Source organism: Xiphophorus hellerii, chromosome 10, assembly GCF_003331165.1.
Source record: "Xiphophorus hellerii strain 12219 chromosome 10, Xiphophorus_hellerii-4.1, whole genome shotgun sequence".
Classification (NCBI taxonomy): domain Eukaryota; kingdom Metazoa; phylum Chordata; class Actinopteri; order Cyprinodontiformes; family Poeciliidae; genus Xiphophorus; species Xiphophorus hellerii.
Window position 1 is genome coordinate 12,006,416 of NC_045681.1, and position 12,772 is coordinate 12,019,187.

Below are 12,772 nucleotides of genomic sequence, written 5' to 3' on the forward strand. Positions count from 1 at the left end.
ATACCCTGATGCCAAAATTATGCACAAACAGAAAAAGCTTTGAATTAACGAGTACAACCTATGGAAGATTTTTTTTTTCTGTTTCTATAAACATTAGAATGTTAAAGGTTAGGAGTGATTAAAAAAATGGCTTCTATTTTTTTTTTTAAATTAAGCAAAAATATTGGTAAGATAACAAGGAAAAAGTGTTCAGAGTTTAAAAATAATATGAAAGAAATGAAAGAATCCATTTGTTATCTATATCTGCTCTTCCTCTGAGGGTGGTGGGAGATTGGTGCCTTTCTCCAGTAGTTATCTGGTGAGAAGCGGTTAGCATACTGGACAGATCCTAATTCCTCACAGGGCAACACAGAGACACGCAAACATGCATTCACACTCATACCTGATGCAGTGTAGAAAGACCAAACAGCCTAAAGGACACAAGGAACCCAAAAAGAACCCTTACAGGCACAGGGAGAACATACAAACTCCATGGAGAAAGACACCAGGCTGGGATTTGATCCCAGGACCTTCTTGCTGGAAGGCAACAGTGTTACCAACTGCAACCATGGAAACAAACAAAAGGCAGCTCTGTAAATAGAATGTAAATAGTTTTGGTTTTTATTTACTTTTTTTTTTAAGGATTAAATTGAAAGTGTGGAAATGACAAGATTATTTCTACACTTCTATAACAACCAGTAAAACCATAATAACCAATACTTTATTGTCATTACTGAAGTCACGCCCCTCGTGTTTTTGCTGTCCATGTGATATTTCACCATAATCCGTAGCTCTATCCACAAATTCTCAATCAGATTGAAGTCAGAACATGATAAAAAAATCACAACAATGTTATAGTTATAAAGGGGAAGCAAGAGGAACTTATGTTCCTTTCAAGGGTCTTAAAGGTCGTTGGGTTTAATTTAATTTAATCTTATTTCCTGTAAAGAAATTAAAGATTCATTGAGCTGGTCAGAGAGAATACATGTTCATATTTGATTCTGTGATTAAGCCTGACCTCTATCACTCTCCTCTTCACTGTCTGCAGGTGTTTGCCGTTGTGAGCCTCCTCCCCTCAGCCTCCTTAGCAGATTTGACATGTGAAGCTCTGCTGGCAGGGAATGTCTCGCGTAAGTTGAAGACGAGCATTAACTCGACTCTTATTACAACACTGCAGTCTGGTTTTTTTTGTTTTTTTACAAGCAGCTATTTCCCAGAGCTGTCAGACTTGAGTGTTTGAGCTGCTTGGCTTTTAGCACACTTGTGGGATTAAATTGATTTTCAGTCTTTTCTTTTTCATGTCCATAACCTCTAAATGCCAAAACCTCATCTTCAGTCTCAACTTTGTCCTCTTGAATATTGGAAAAATGTCTTTTTATATTATTTAATTTCCTTGTAGAGCTCACAAGTAAATGCAGACTGAGGAAAAGCAGGAAATATAAAGATTTGTTGTTTATTTTTTCAAAACAAAGATGCCCCAGGTTGTTCCAACTGGATTCATAATAAGTCTTTGTCTTCCATAAGCATGGTCTGGTGTAAAATTCAAACCATCTGATGACCTTGAGGAAAAATACCACAGTCTGTTCTTCTAAATGTTAATTAGTTTTATTTCAAATCAGAAATGCAAATATTACCACTGCTGCTAAAGAGTATCTTGCTGTCATAATAAGTAACACCAATTGATTAGCCAGAGATCGATATTTGGAAGGGGAAATATGTGAAAATCAGTTTTTTTCTTTATTGACACACTAGTTTTATTTTAAATACATGAAAAATATTCTTTAGGCTGCAAAAATGCTACACCACTAAATTTGTGTGCTTACTTTTAAAGAAAGAAATGTCTTTTATGTACTTTTTTTGTGCTTTGTTATGTAGGTGCTAAAATGTTCCATTCATGGACAGATGATGCATAATGAACAAGTAGATAATTCCTGCAAACTAAATGCCAGGATGGTTGTTTATCGGTGCCTTTTCCTCAACGACCCATTTTCTGATCCAACACCCACATTGGCAGGATTACAGGGACATCCAATCCTCCAAATTAAACCACACAATGCATCCCACTGTGCAGCAGAATGATGCTGAGACACGATGGCGTAGCTCTCATATAGCCCTAAATATCCCCACTTAAAAATAGACTAAGCTGTTAAATGACTTGCGTACCCAATGTATTTATATTGCCGTATAATGTCACACACACAGCTGAAGTCCATGTATGATGCTTCAATAACTTCAGACAACAATGTTCAGACAGTAGTTCTGCACTATTAATTTCCTGACCTATGCCATTAGTTTTACAGCCTTTCCTTTTCAGCAGTGTTAAGCTTGTTGCACATGCTAATCATATCTGTTGTCATGTCATCAATGAAGACATGTATACATACGCTTGACAGAAAAAAAAGCAAACGATGTAGCAACTACACAGAGGCCACACCAGAGAAAGTTAATGATGCAAAACACTCCGTCTTTAACATTGGTTTATTTAGTGAAGATTTATAGTCCAATTTAATTAATGAGGAGGAGGAATTCTGGAGAAAAATTGTCTGAAAGACCAAAAGTTGTCTTGGAGACAAAACAAAGTGGCACCCTTTAGTGGACTTTAAAAGCTCCCTATTAAGCCCAGTGGTGTAATTAGTGTAATTAATTAGCCATCCAGTGGTTGTGCAAGTGTAACTTTTTTCACATAACTAGTTGTCATCGTACATGTGAAGGTTTAACTTTACCACACCATGTACGCCTGGACGTGTTCCAAAGACTGTGTTTTACCACTTAAGCTATGTACTGCAACTTTGTTTTCAGGCAGTTCTTTTCAGGTTAGCCCTAAAAATGAACTTCAAGCTAATGTGTGTGATGGATGGAAGGGAAGCTAAAATACAGAGATCACAGATGGACTCTGTTTTCTCAATTATTTGGCTCAGACACAGAGAAAATAAAGGTGCTGCTGCAGCTAACTTTTGGGGCAAAACACACAGGGGAGCATTTGGAGATAAGTTATTAATTTTCATGCAGTCTGCAGAAACCATTAGGTGTTCAGCAACAGATGACACAGGAGAAGTAAAATCTGTAAGAGAAAGCATTTTCTTACCTGACAAACTTTATGCTCACAAACAATAACCAAGGTCACCTCAAAGGTCTGTCTGTTGACTTCCATGCATGGCTAGTAGATTTAGCTGAGGCATAAACTATGTTGAGCTTTCATTACTTAGTTATGAGCTCCTTGTTTTAAATCTAACATTCCAGTTGTTTTAAAAATCTGGGGCAAAATGTATTTTCAACAGAGAGAAATGAGTGTTTCCTTCTCAGAAGTTTTTTGTAGCAGACTCCCTCCAACCTTTTCTGTTGCCAGTAAGTGACTACATATCTAATTGAAAATGTCTTTTTTTAATCAACGTGTCTATGAGTGTATCTTCAAGATGATGTCAATAAATAGATGACTTTGTCTTCCAGATATGGAAGTTGTATGCGTATTTTTAAAAAAAAAATTATTTAAAACAGTCTTCCTATGTGTGGAAAAATAATGTACTCTTAGAAATGGTGGAAACCATTTCATATTTTTTTTTTTTTTAGACTTTCTAGCTTTTCAAGTTTGCTTAACAGATTCCGATGAAAAATCTAATAATATGTTGTCTCTTAGAGAGTTTTCATGTTTTCTGTCATATTAGTACTTTTGAAATTGTGAAGTCATGTTTCAGGAAACAACTTGTTTTGTTTTTGTCTCTGTTTAGGAGATTTTTTTCATGTTTTTCTCACCACATATGTGTGAAAACACTGGTTACAGGAAGAGGTGATGAAAGCTCAATATTGAGTGCCACCTTTTGCCCCAGGGGAGGATCCCTTATTTCCGGATTCTTTTTATCCAAATCCTGTGGAGTTATTGCAGAAATAATGGCCTGACCTTCAGGGCACGTCTAGATTCATATTTGCAGGTAGCGTCCTGGAATTGCTCCAGGAAAGGTCCGTCACCGATGTTTACCACTACCCTTTATTCCTTATCATCTCTGGCTGTTAAGAAAAATCTAATAAGATTTTTATAACCTTGAATAAAATGTGTAAATGAAGAGTGGGTTTGCTGATGAAGCTGTTTCCCTTTGGATTGCAGTGCAGTCCCTGGTCGCCTCCTGGAACCAAACCCTGAGCAACACCACAAGCCAGTGGAGCGGTGAGTCGGACACGCTACACCCCTCAGATGTGCTAAACCGATTCCCCACGAAGTCACTACAAAGCAGAGTCACTGTGGAATACCACACAGGGGAGCCGAGTTAGACACAAACCAAGATTATTAAAACTAACATCAAAGACGGGAGCTGTGCTGGAAATAGATCGGGCACCGGAGACGATGTTCTCAGCTCAGCGAAACAAAGCACAGGAGTAATCATTAAAACCTGTGCACACACAAGCAGGATATTCAGCTCCACAGCTGAATATCCAGCACTACTGCTGCATTGTCAGAGTTTCGTGATGTCTATTTGTAGTCGGAAATGAATGTACAACTGCTGCGGCCTCTTTTTTTTTCCCCCTCATCATTCAGGCTCAGGAATCTACTGCGAAACCTCCATCGATGGCATTGGCACATGCTGGCCCAGGAGCAGCGCTGGCCAGATGGTGTCCCGGCCCTGCCCCAAGATGTTTTACGGTGTCAGATACAACACCACCAGTAAGTCCTGGCTGTCACATCCTCCCAGTAAAAATCAGGCACAGCAGATTAAATCCAAGATTTACAGTGCTGTGGAAAAAGTTTGTACCCCCTTACAAATGTTTCATTTTGTTGCGCTTAAATCTTACAGATGATCCAACTAAATTTAATGTCAGGCAAACATCCAAGTAAGTTCAAAATACAGTTTTGGAACTATGATTTTATTCACTAAGGAAAATAAGCTATTCAAACCAACTGTATATACCTACGTAAAAGTCAAAGGCCCATTAATCTCATAATTGATTATGTTGGTAAATAATGTCATCAAAGGCTTGTGAAAACTGCCACTGCTACTTTTGCATCACTATGATCTACTGTTCATTTAGTTTTTATTTAGTCATATTGTAGTTTGTTGTTGTTTTTTTAGCATAAACTGCCTGTTTAAGATCACCCTACTGCATTTAATATAAAGTCCAGACTTTGACTGTGCCACTTGAAAACCCTCAGTCAGAAGTGGACTTCTTTGGCTCATTGTTCTTCTGCGTAATTCAAGAGTGTTTTAGCTTAAGGTCAGATGAATACTGTATATTCTTATTCACGATCTTCTAGTTCTGAGTCATAGTTCTATCATCCAGGAACTAAAGCATTCCCTTATAATGATCACACTACCACCATGTTTTACTGTTTGTATGATGTTTACCTCACTGTGCTCAACTGGAGCCCCAAAGACTTGGTACTGGCTTTGTAACATCTACTGACCGACAGATGACAATTTGTTTGTTTCTCATTTGTACTTAGACTTATTCACTTCATTCTGTCATACAAGTTCTGTTTAGGTGATTTCTTGAACTTCCTGCTCTGGTTGTGGCTTGTGAAGTTTCACCTGGAAAATATTCCAGTTGAGCCATGATTTAATCTGATTAATGCTTTTTTTATTATTTTGGAGCATCTTAGGTTGGATAACATTTTTTTTCCATTAATAAATGAAATCATAATTTAAGAACTGCATTTTATTTTTACTTCACTGATCTCTTTCTCCGACATTAAAATGTGCTTGTGGGTCTGAAACACTTAAGTGTGACAAGAAAGTAAATCCGCAAGAAACTTGCAAATCTCACAGAACTATAAACTGGCCTCTCTAACACCCAGTTCCTTCTCTCCACTTTTACCCTATGGGCAAATCCTGCTTTTGTTTGCAGAAATTACCATGAGCATATAAATTAGTGAGAAGACATGTGAAATTTCAAAAAGATAAAGGAAAAAAATCATGGATGCAGAAGTTATTAAAGCTGGAAATGCTCATAAAAGATCAAATCAACATGACTGAAAAAGTACAAAAGAAAATCCCACTGTGAAAAAGTGTTTCTGTCAGCCCTAAATGGTGAAAAGAGGAAAAGGCCGTATCTTAAAATCGAAGCTGAATTTCTGACGTCTGAAGCATTTAAGCCTGATAAGTCTCCAAGGTCTCTGAGGTCTCTTCAGTCGTTCGTGTTTGTTATTGTGTCGATAGAAAGAAAATCAAGTTAGGAATTAAAAGATCTAATTAGCCCTCTTCTATTTATAGCCAAAGTTCTTCTGAAGAAATTACATTAGTTTGTTGCACACAAACCATGGGCAGTTTGTTTCATTATTGTGTTTTTGTATGTCAAGAGATTTGAGGTTTGCTGCAGAATATGCAGTTAAAGTTTAGTAATTGATCAAATTTTTTTTAATTGTTTTCAGTAAAATCTACACCAACCAATTTAAAATTCTAGTGCCGAATAATCTAATTTACATTAATTTTTAGAGCTTCTGGGGCTGAACTTTTTTTGAACTTGCTTGTGAAAATGTTTAGACTAAAGTCGTTCTAACTGAAGCTACCATGCTGCCTCAACTTTGCAAATTTAATTTGATGCTGTCTGAGGGAAAATCTCTTCTCAAAATTAATAATTCAGATATACATTTATCAGCTGTCACAAGCTGTTTTTTTTTTTTTTCTCACTTCACATCTTTGTGGTCCTGAATGGGATTTACCTGCTTCTGTAAAACAGAAACTACTGCACACTCTGCTTTTACTACTCTTGATATATGCACAACATGACGGAAAAAGGACCCGATTACAGGACCCCTGCATTTGGGTCCTTTTTCTAACTAATCCAAGTGAACTGGGGTCACTGTAGTTACCATTCATGATATACAAATATACAACATCTGGATCTGTATGGTTCGATGAACGACTGCATAGGTTCCCACTACATGAAAGTAGGGTGTTGTTCATCATCATAATGATATTCCAAATATTATGTCTGTGTTTTATTGATTGGCATTCAAAAGGTTTTTATAATTTAGTTCATGATTTTTATTATTGCTCCACAGATTTTGACATAGTCAGTTCATTAGTATTGCTTTAAAGGTCTTGTCTTAGATGGACTTGTAGACATTTATTTAATGTCTACATTGTTTTGTTCTTTGTTCTTTTCTCTTTGATTACTAATATTCTTCTCCCTTCATTCGTTACTTCTTTCAGTCCTAGTTCAGCCGTCCTGTATTTATTTATCATTCATATTGCCTCAGTCTGCCTGTTTGCCTTCTCTCCCAGCTGCACCATGTTTCTAATCAGCCACCTGCCTCTTGTCAGTGCTCACACTCTTCAGTATTTAAGCTCCTGGATATTCATTGTTTATTGCTGGAATCTTTCTCTACTTTTTTGCCTGTCACCCAGTTCATTTTGCGTCCCATGTTTCAAAACTCTGCATTTGTTCTAGTTTACTAAAATATTTACCACAGTTCTGCTCTGAATTTGGTCCTTGTTTTTTTTTTTTTTCTTTTTTCTTTTTAACGTGATAAAAGCCTTTCATTTCTGAGACACTTTCCTATTCTGTTTGCACTTGCATGTAATTGTTTGAACAGAAGAAAGTGGCTTTCCATAGGAGTCTGGAAATTGTACCCAAGGATAACATCAGACTTGTGGACATCAGTTATACTCACATGTCTTGTCTGATTTAGTCATCTATTTATTTGCTTCTTCTTCGAGATGACAAATAAGTGCAGCCTAAATGTTTAAATGACCTGCTGTTTAGTGGGAATGTATAAGCAATGTTGGTGTCTTTTAGCTTAGTTTAGTCTCTACCACTTTCTGAAGGACATTCACACTCCTCTCTTTTTTTGTGACGCTAAACAAAATTGACTTTTTCTGTCTTTTTTCTTTGAAAACCACGGCCAGCTGTGGTGTAAAACTAAGCTGTGAGGGTGCAAAGGGTGAAGGAAAAACAGAGAAGTTGAATCTCAGGTGGAAAAACAATGACTTTATGGTATCTGTGCTGCTCTGAAGTTGGAAAAAGCTGCAGAGTTTGGAAACAACTAAGATATAAAATATTTCCGTAATATGATAGGAAAAGTATAATGACGTGCAACAAAAATGTTTTGTGTATCCAGACAGGAAAAATAATCACAACAATGCAAGACTTTCCTGCTGCTAGATTTTGTGCTTGTTTGTTTAAAGAAATAAGCAGAAAAACAGATTCCTAAAGATAAAATGTGGGTCAAGCAGAAGCAGCCAAGTGCATCTGGTCAAACGCATCTGATTTACTGATGATCTGGATGAGCGAGCAACTCCATAAAAGCAGAAGTTTAGTTTGTGTGAAAAAAATACGACAAATTTAACACACCATCATACATCACCCTTAAGCCATGTTCAAATATCTCTATTCCAAGACTTTTCACATTGGTACAGTTTGTTTATTTTTTCTTTAAAAAATCTCTGTATGTCTGATTTGATAGCTGTGAGTGTTGCTCTGGGATAATAGTGTGTTTTATTTGAACTTTAAAGCCACACTTGTTCAGAGTCATAAATCAACTAGAATGTCACTCAAAGTATAAATTATTCGAGATGCAAAATCAGCTGCAAACCTGATATTCTCCTTATTAATGTTTAGTAGAGAGGCATCATTCAAGGATCTGGTTAATCCAGATGTTCTGTTTAAAATACCTGATCTGATCATCTAAGCCTGGAAAAAAAAAGTTTTTATCTCAACATTCCTTGTTTGTGGTCCATCAACACCTCAGAGGAGAACGTTTCTGTGCAAACTCTCAGAAATCTGTGTCTGCTCGACGTCCGCTGAGAATTTTCCTCACCTTATTCTGGCTAGCAAAAGCCTTACTTGTTATCTGTTAGACTGATACTCTGTCCCAGGTGGGACCGAAAGACTAATCCTGTCTATTTACTTCCAAGTCTGTCCAACAGGCCTTTTTTATTTTCTTCGTCAGAGTAATCCAGGCCAAATTTAACAGCTATACAAGCTTTAAGAGTGACAGATGTTTCCAATCAGACATGATTTGTAATCTGTTGTTCTGGAATTGTGTAATTATGGAAGAGAGAAGTTGAACACGTAACTCTTTTTCTTCTTTTTAGCTAGAAAGAAATCAGATAAATAACAGAGTTTCCAAGAGTCTAGTGAAGTCTGAATAACCATTATGACCTACTTTGTTAGATAAGTGAACTTAGCTTAGCTAAGCATGAAGTTAGAGATTTACTCTTAGTCTTAGAAGTATTTTTCATTAATTACGTACCCTTGTAAGTTTATGATTTATATTTACAACCAGTAAATATGCATAAATATAATTACTTGAAAAAAATAACAGATTTAAACTTTTATTCTGTGACTCATGATGTATGACAGGAAGGAAACCATCTTGAGTCTTGATTTCCTAAACTTGTTTTTAAGCTTAAACAAATCTTTGTGTCTGTTTCTGTGGCTTCAGGTCGACTCAAACGAGGACTTGAGCAGAAAACTGTGAACTTTTTAGGGAAGTAAACTATTAGAAAATTTTGCAGTAAGCAGAAAAACAAAGCATATAAACTGATAATGATGTACACTGGATTTTATTTCATCCGTATTACCAGCTTAGTGCGATGGGCTTTTTTTTTATTTTTATTGAGCTCTGATTCACTTTTTGTTTTCAGTAAACAGCTTTAAAATCTCTCCATGCATAGAGTAAAGTTTCTATGCATGAAAGTTTGAATAAGTAATTCAGCTCTTTGGCGATTCAATCAATAAACTCTGTGAAAAGCAAAGTATGAAAGGTGTGTTTTACTCAGCAAAGTAAGCTCTTTTATAGGCAAAAGCTGTGTTATTGTTTCTTCTTTTTTATTGCACCTATGACAGGATAAAATATAAGCAAACTGCACTATACTGAACATCTACACTTAATTCTTTTCGTCCTCTCCTCACAAATCCGTATGTTTACCTTGTAAGTTGAGAGGTTGCTTACTTTAACATCCTGATGCTCCTGTTCAGTAAACGTTGTCAGAGTTTTACCATAAGAAAGAAGGAACATTTCTCATGTCAAGAATATCCTGTTACCTTTCTCAAGGTCTTTGACAGAAACCTTAAAAACTTTGCTTTACGAGTGTGCTCTCCACATTTTTATTTTGTTAAAATCTTTGAGTATTTGAAGTTTGAGTAAGTTTATATAAACTCATTTTTAAGTTGCATAAGTCTCTGTTTAAGACATTTCATGGCCAAACTCACTATAACATTTACAAAGACTGAATGCTGCGCTTCATAAATGTGTTCATCCAGTCACATAAAAAGGTGAAAAGGTTATATTACAAGTAATGAACTTTGAATAATGTGACACATTCTTCACAAAGTTACTAAATGTGGCCTTGGCCTTTCCTTTGTTGCTGTTATGTCTTGTGTCATAGTGAAGTCATAAGAAAAAAAAAAAAAGCATAATATGAAATAAAGTTTTCAGCTGCTGAAGAAATATAAAATGACAAATCAGAATTACACAGAGAAAAATAACACACATTTTTAATTAAAAAAAAATCAGCAAGAAGTCTGAAAACAAAGCATTTTTGTTTTATCAAAGTTTTAATTCATATTTTCAGGATTATTTGCACTGGAAATAAACTTCCTTCAAACAGGGGTGGTTTACTGCTTTTCATCATGTGCAAACAAATTAAAATGTCAATTTTATTCATTTTCTAACAATGAAAACTTACAATTTGTGTTAAATCTAACCCCTGTGGGCTTGCTGACAACATTTTTAGCCCACCAAAATGGATTTATATCAGAACCTGTTCTTTTCTGAGCAAGAGGAAACAAGACATTTCTTTCAAGACCTAGAAATGTGCTTGTGTACAATAAAATCACAGCATCTGTCATTGTCAAAATGCTGAATTTATCTTGCATTTGTCCTGCTTGCTTGCTGCCTGTATTTAGGCCACTGCAGCTCTCTGTCTTAATGTAAACAAAAAAATAACTAAATGAGATGAAAGCAAACATTTCTTTGTATTTTGAAAGTCTGAACTTCTGAACCTTGAGGAGCCTCTCCAGAGAGAAAGTGAGCCGGGCTGGAAGTCAATCGCAGATCATCAGTAATTTGACTCTGTGAGGTTTGTTGCACATTCAGGATTAAAGTAATCTTCTCTCGCAAATGACCTAACAGTCCAGAAAAATTGCCCAATGGTTGACTTTAGAAGTAAAGATCAATAGCTGAGAATGTTTCTTTGCTTGAAAGCTGTCCAGAACGCCCGATTAACGCCTCAGTGGTTTAAATACTTAAACTCATGATAAACTGTAGGGAATGAATAAATGATACCTGCAGAATCTGTAGTGGTTAATTCAAACATCAGTTATGTATAAGTTGTAATGGCAGGTAAAGGAAGGAACATTTGACAAAACATCTTTTTTTGTTTGTTTCTTCTCAAAGTGCTGCTGAAGCGCCATCCTGACAGCCTTTCTCTTCATTCGGTGACGTGTGAATACATTATTTTTGCCCAAGGTCTCCCGTTCCGTTCCCTTGAGCTGATAGTTGGATTCTTTTAACATCATGAACACTTAACAAAAGTCTGCATAACTTTCTCTGAGATTGATGTTACTCAGAAGCGTCAAGAGCGTGCATTTTAAAAAGGAGCAGATGAGTCAGGGTTTTCAGTGGTGGAGTCATGCAGAAGATTTTAATTTAAATGCTAACCACATCCTCATCAGTCGCAGTTGTGTGTTCTGTTTAATAAGATGAAATGGGTTTAATGCTGGAATTATGTGGTAAACACTGCGAATTTTAAACTTGATTGATAGGGGTTTTTTTTGTGCAGAGTAATTATAAAAATTAGATTATGTTTCAGTTTGATGCATCACAGCTGATGAATTCGTATTGATTGGCAGATCTCAGTATCAGGAAATTATCTCTCCTGTTGCAACATGCGGTTGCAACAGGATCTTTCCATGAATGGAAAGATAAAAAGCTGCAATCTTCTTTCATATTTAGTCATGTTAGGCAGTTTAGCCCAAATTGATTCAAACACCTGCCAGATATAGACTTAAAGTAACCTTTTAACTTAACTTAGCATGTTTTTAATGGACGAGAAAGGGTATAGTCAATAAAATGAATACACTCTGCATAGCTTCCAGTGAAGAATGGCAGAATCAGATGCTGCACTTTTGCACAGTGATGTGCTTTTACATTGTACTGCTCAAACCTTGTAAAATCAAGGTAAAATGGAGAGTCTCTCAACACAAGCTCGCAGGATACAGAAGATTTCAAAGATCCTAGAAAGAAACCTAGTGAGAAATGTCTCTCAAGACCTTGCGGTATCCACAGTAAAAGACGATTGTGGGTCTAAAGTGTCTAGAACTGGGAATATTGTTAAGACGGAAGAAGTCCCAACCAAAGGAGAATATTTGAAGATTTTTACAGAAGATCTGAGGCTTTCAGTAGCGAAACCAAGCTGCAGTTGTCACTTTGTCTTTCTACATGAAGATGACCCAAAATATACTCATGTTCTGCTACAGAAATACCATCAGAGGAGCAACAAGAACGTTTTTGACTGACCTGCAAAATCCCATTTAAAGTCTGTGACATGACCAGAAAACAAAGGTCATTAAACCTTGAATCTTGAAAGCTCTGCACAGCAATGGAAAATTCACAAAGACACTGCATGTTTAAAAAATGTTGAACCATGTTTGTTCACATGGTTCAATTAAACACCACAGCTTCCTAATAGCAGCTGTCACAGTCATCACCTAAGATCAGCAATAAAACCTTGTGTCTGAACTTAAGATGAAACGTCACATAATTCTGTAAGTATAATTCAAACGTCATTTTGGAAAAAAATAGATCTTTTCCAGGGGTTACTTAAAGTATTTCTATTTGGAGAGTCATTTGTTGTTGGTT

General features: G+C 36.2%; 1 protein-coding gene across 1 annotated transcript in view; it reads left to right on the forward strand.

The window, feature by feature from the left end:
• Positions 1 to 12,772, forward strand: part of LOC116727308 (corticotropin-releasing factor receptor 1-like) — a 93,454-nt gene that overhangs the window by 13,326 nt on the left and 67,356 nt on the right. Inside the window, exons 2-4 of the mRNA XM_032574672.1 lie at positions 1,028 to 1,109; positions 4,079 to 4,138; positions 4,508 to 4,633. Of these exons, the coding sequence (XP_032430563.1) occupies positions 1,028 to 1,109; positions 4,079 to 4,138; positions 4,508 to 4,633 (268 nt within the window). The remainder of the gene's footprint in view (positions 1 to 1,027; positions 1,110 to 4,078; positions 4,139 to 4,507; positions 4,634 to 12,772) is intronic.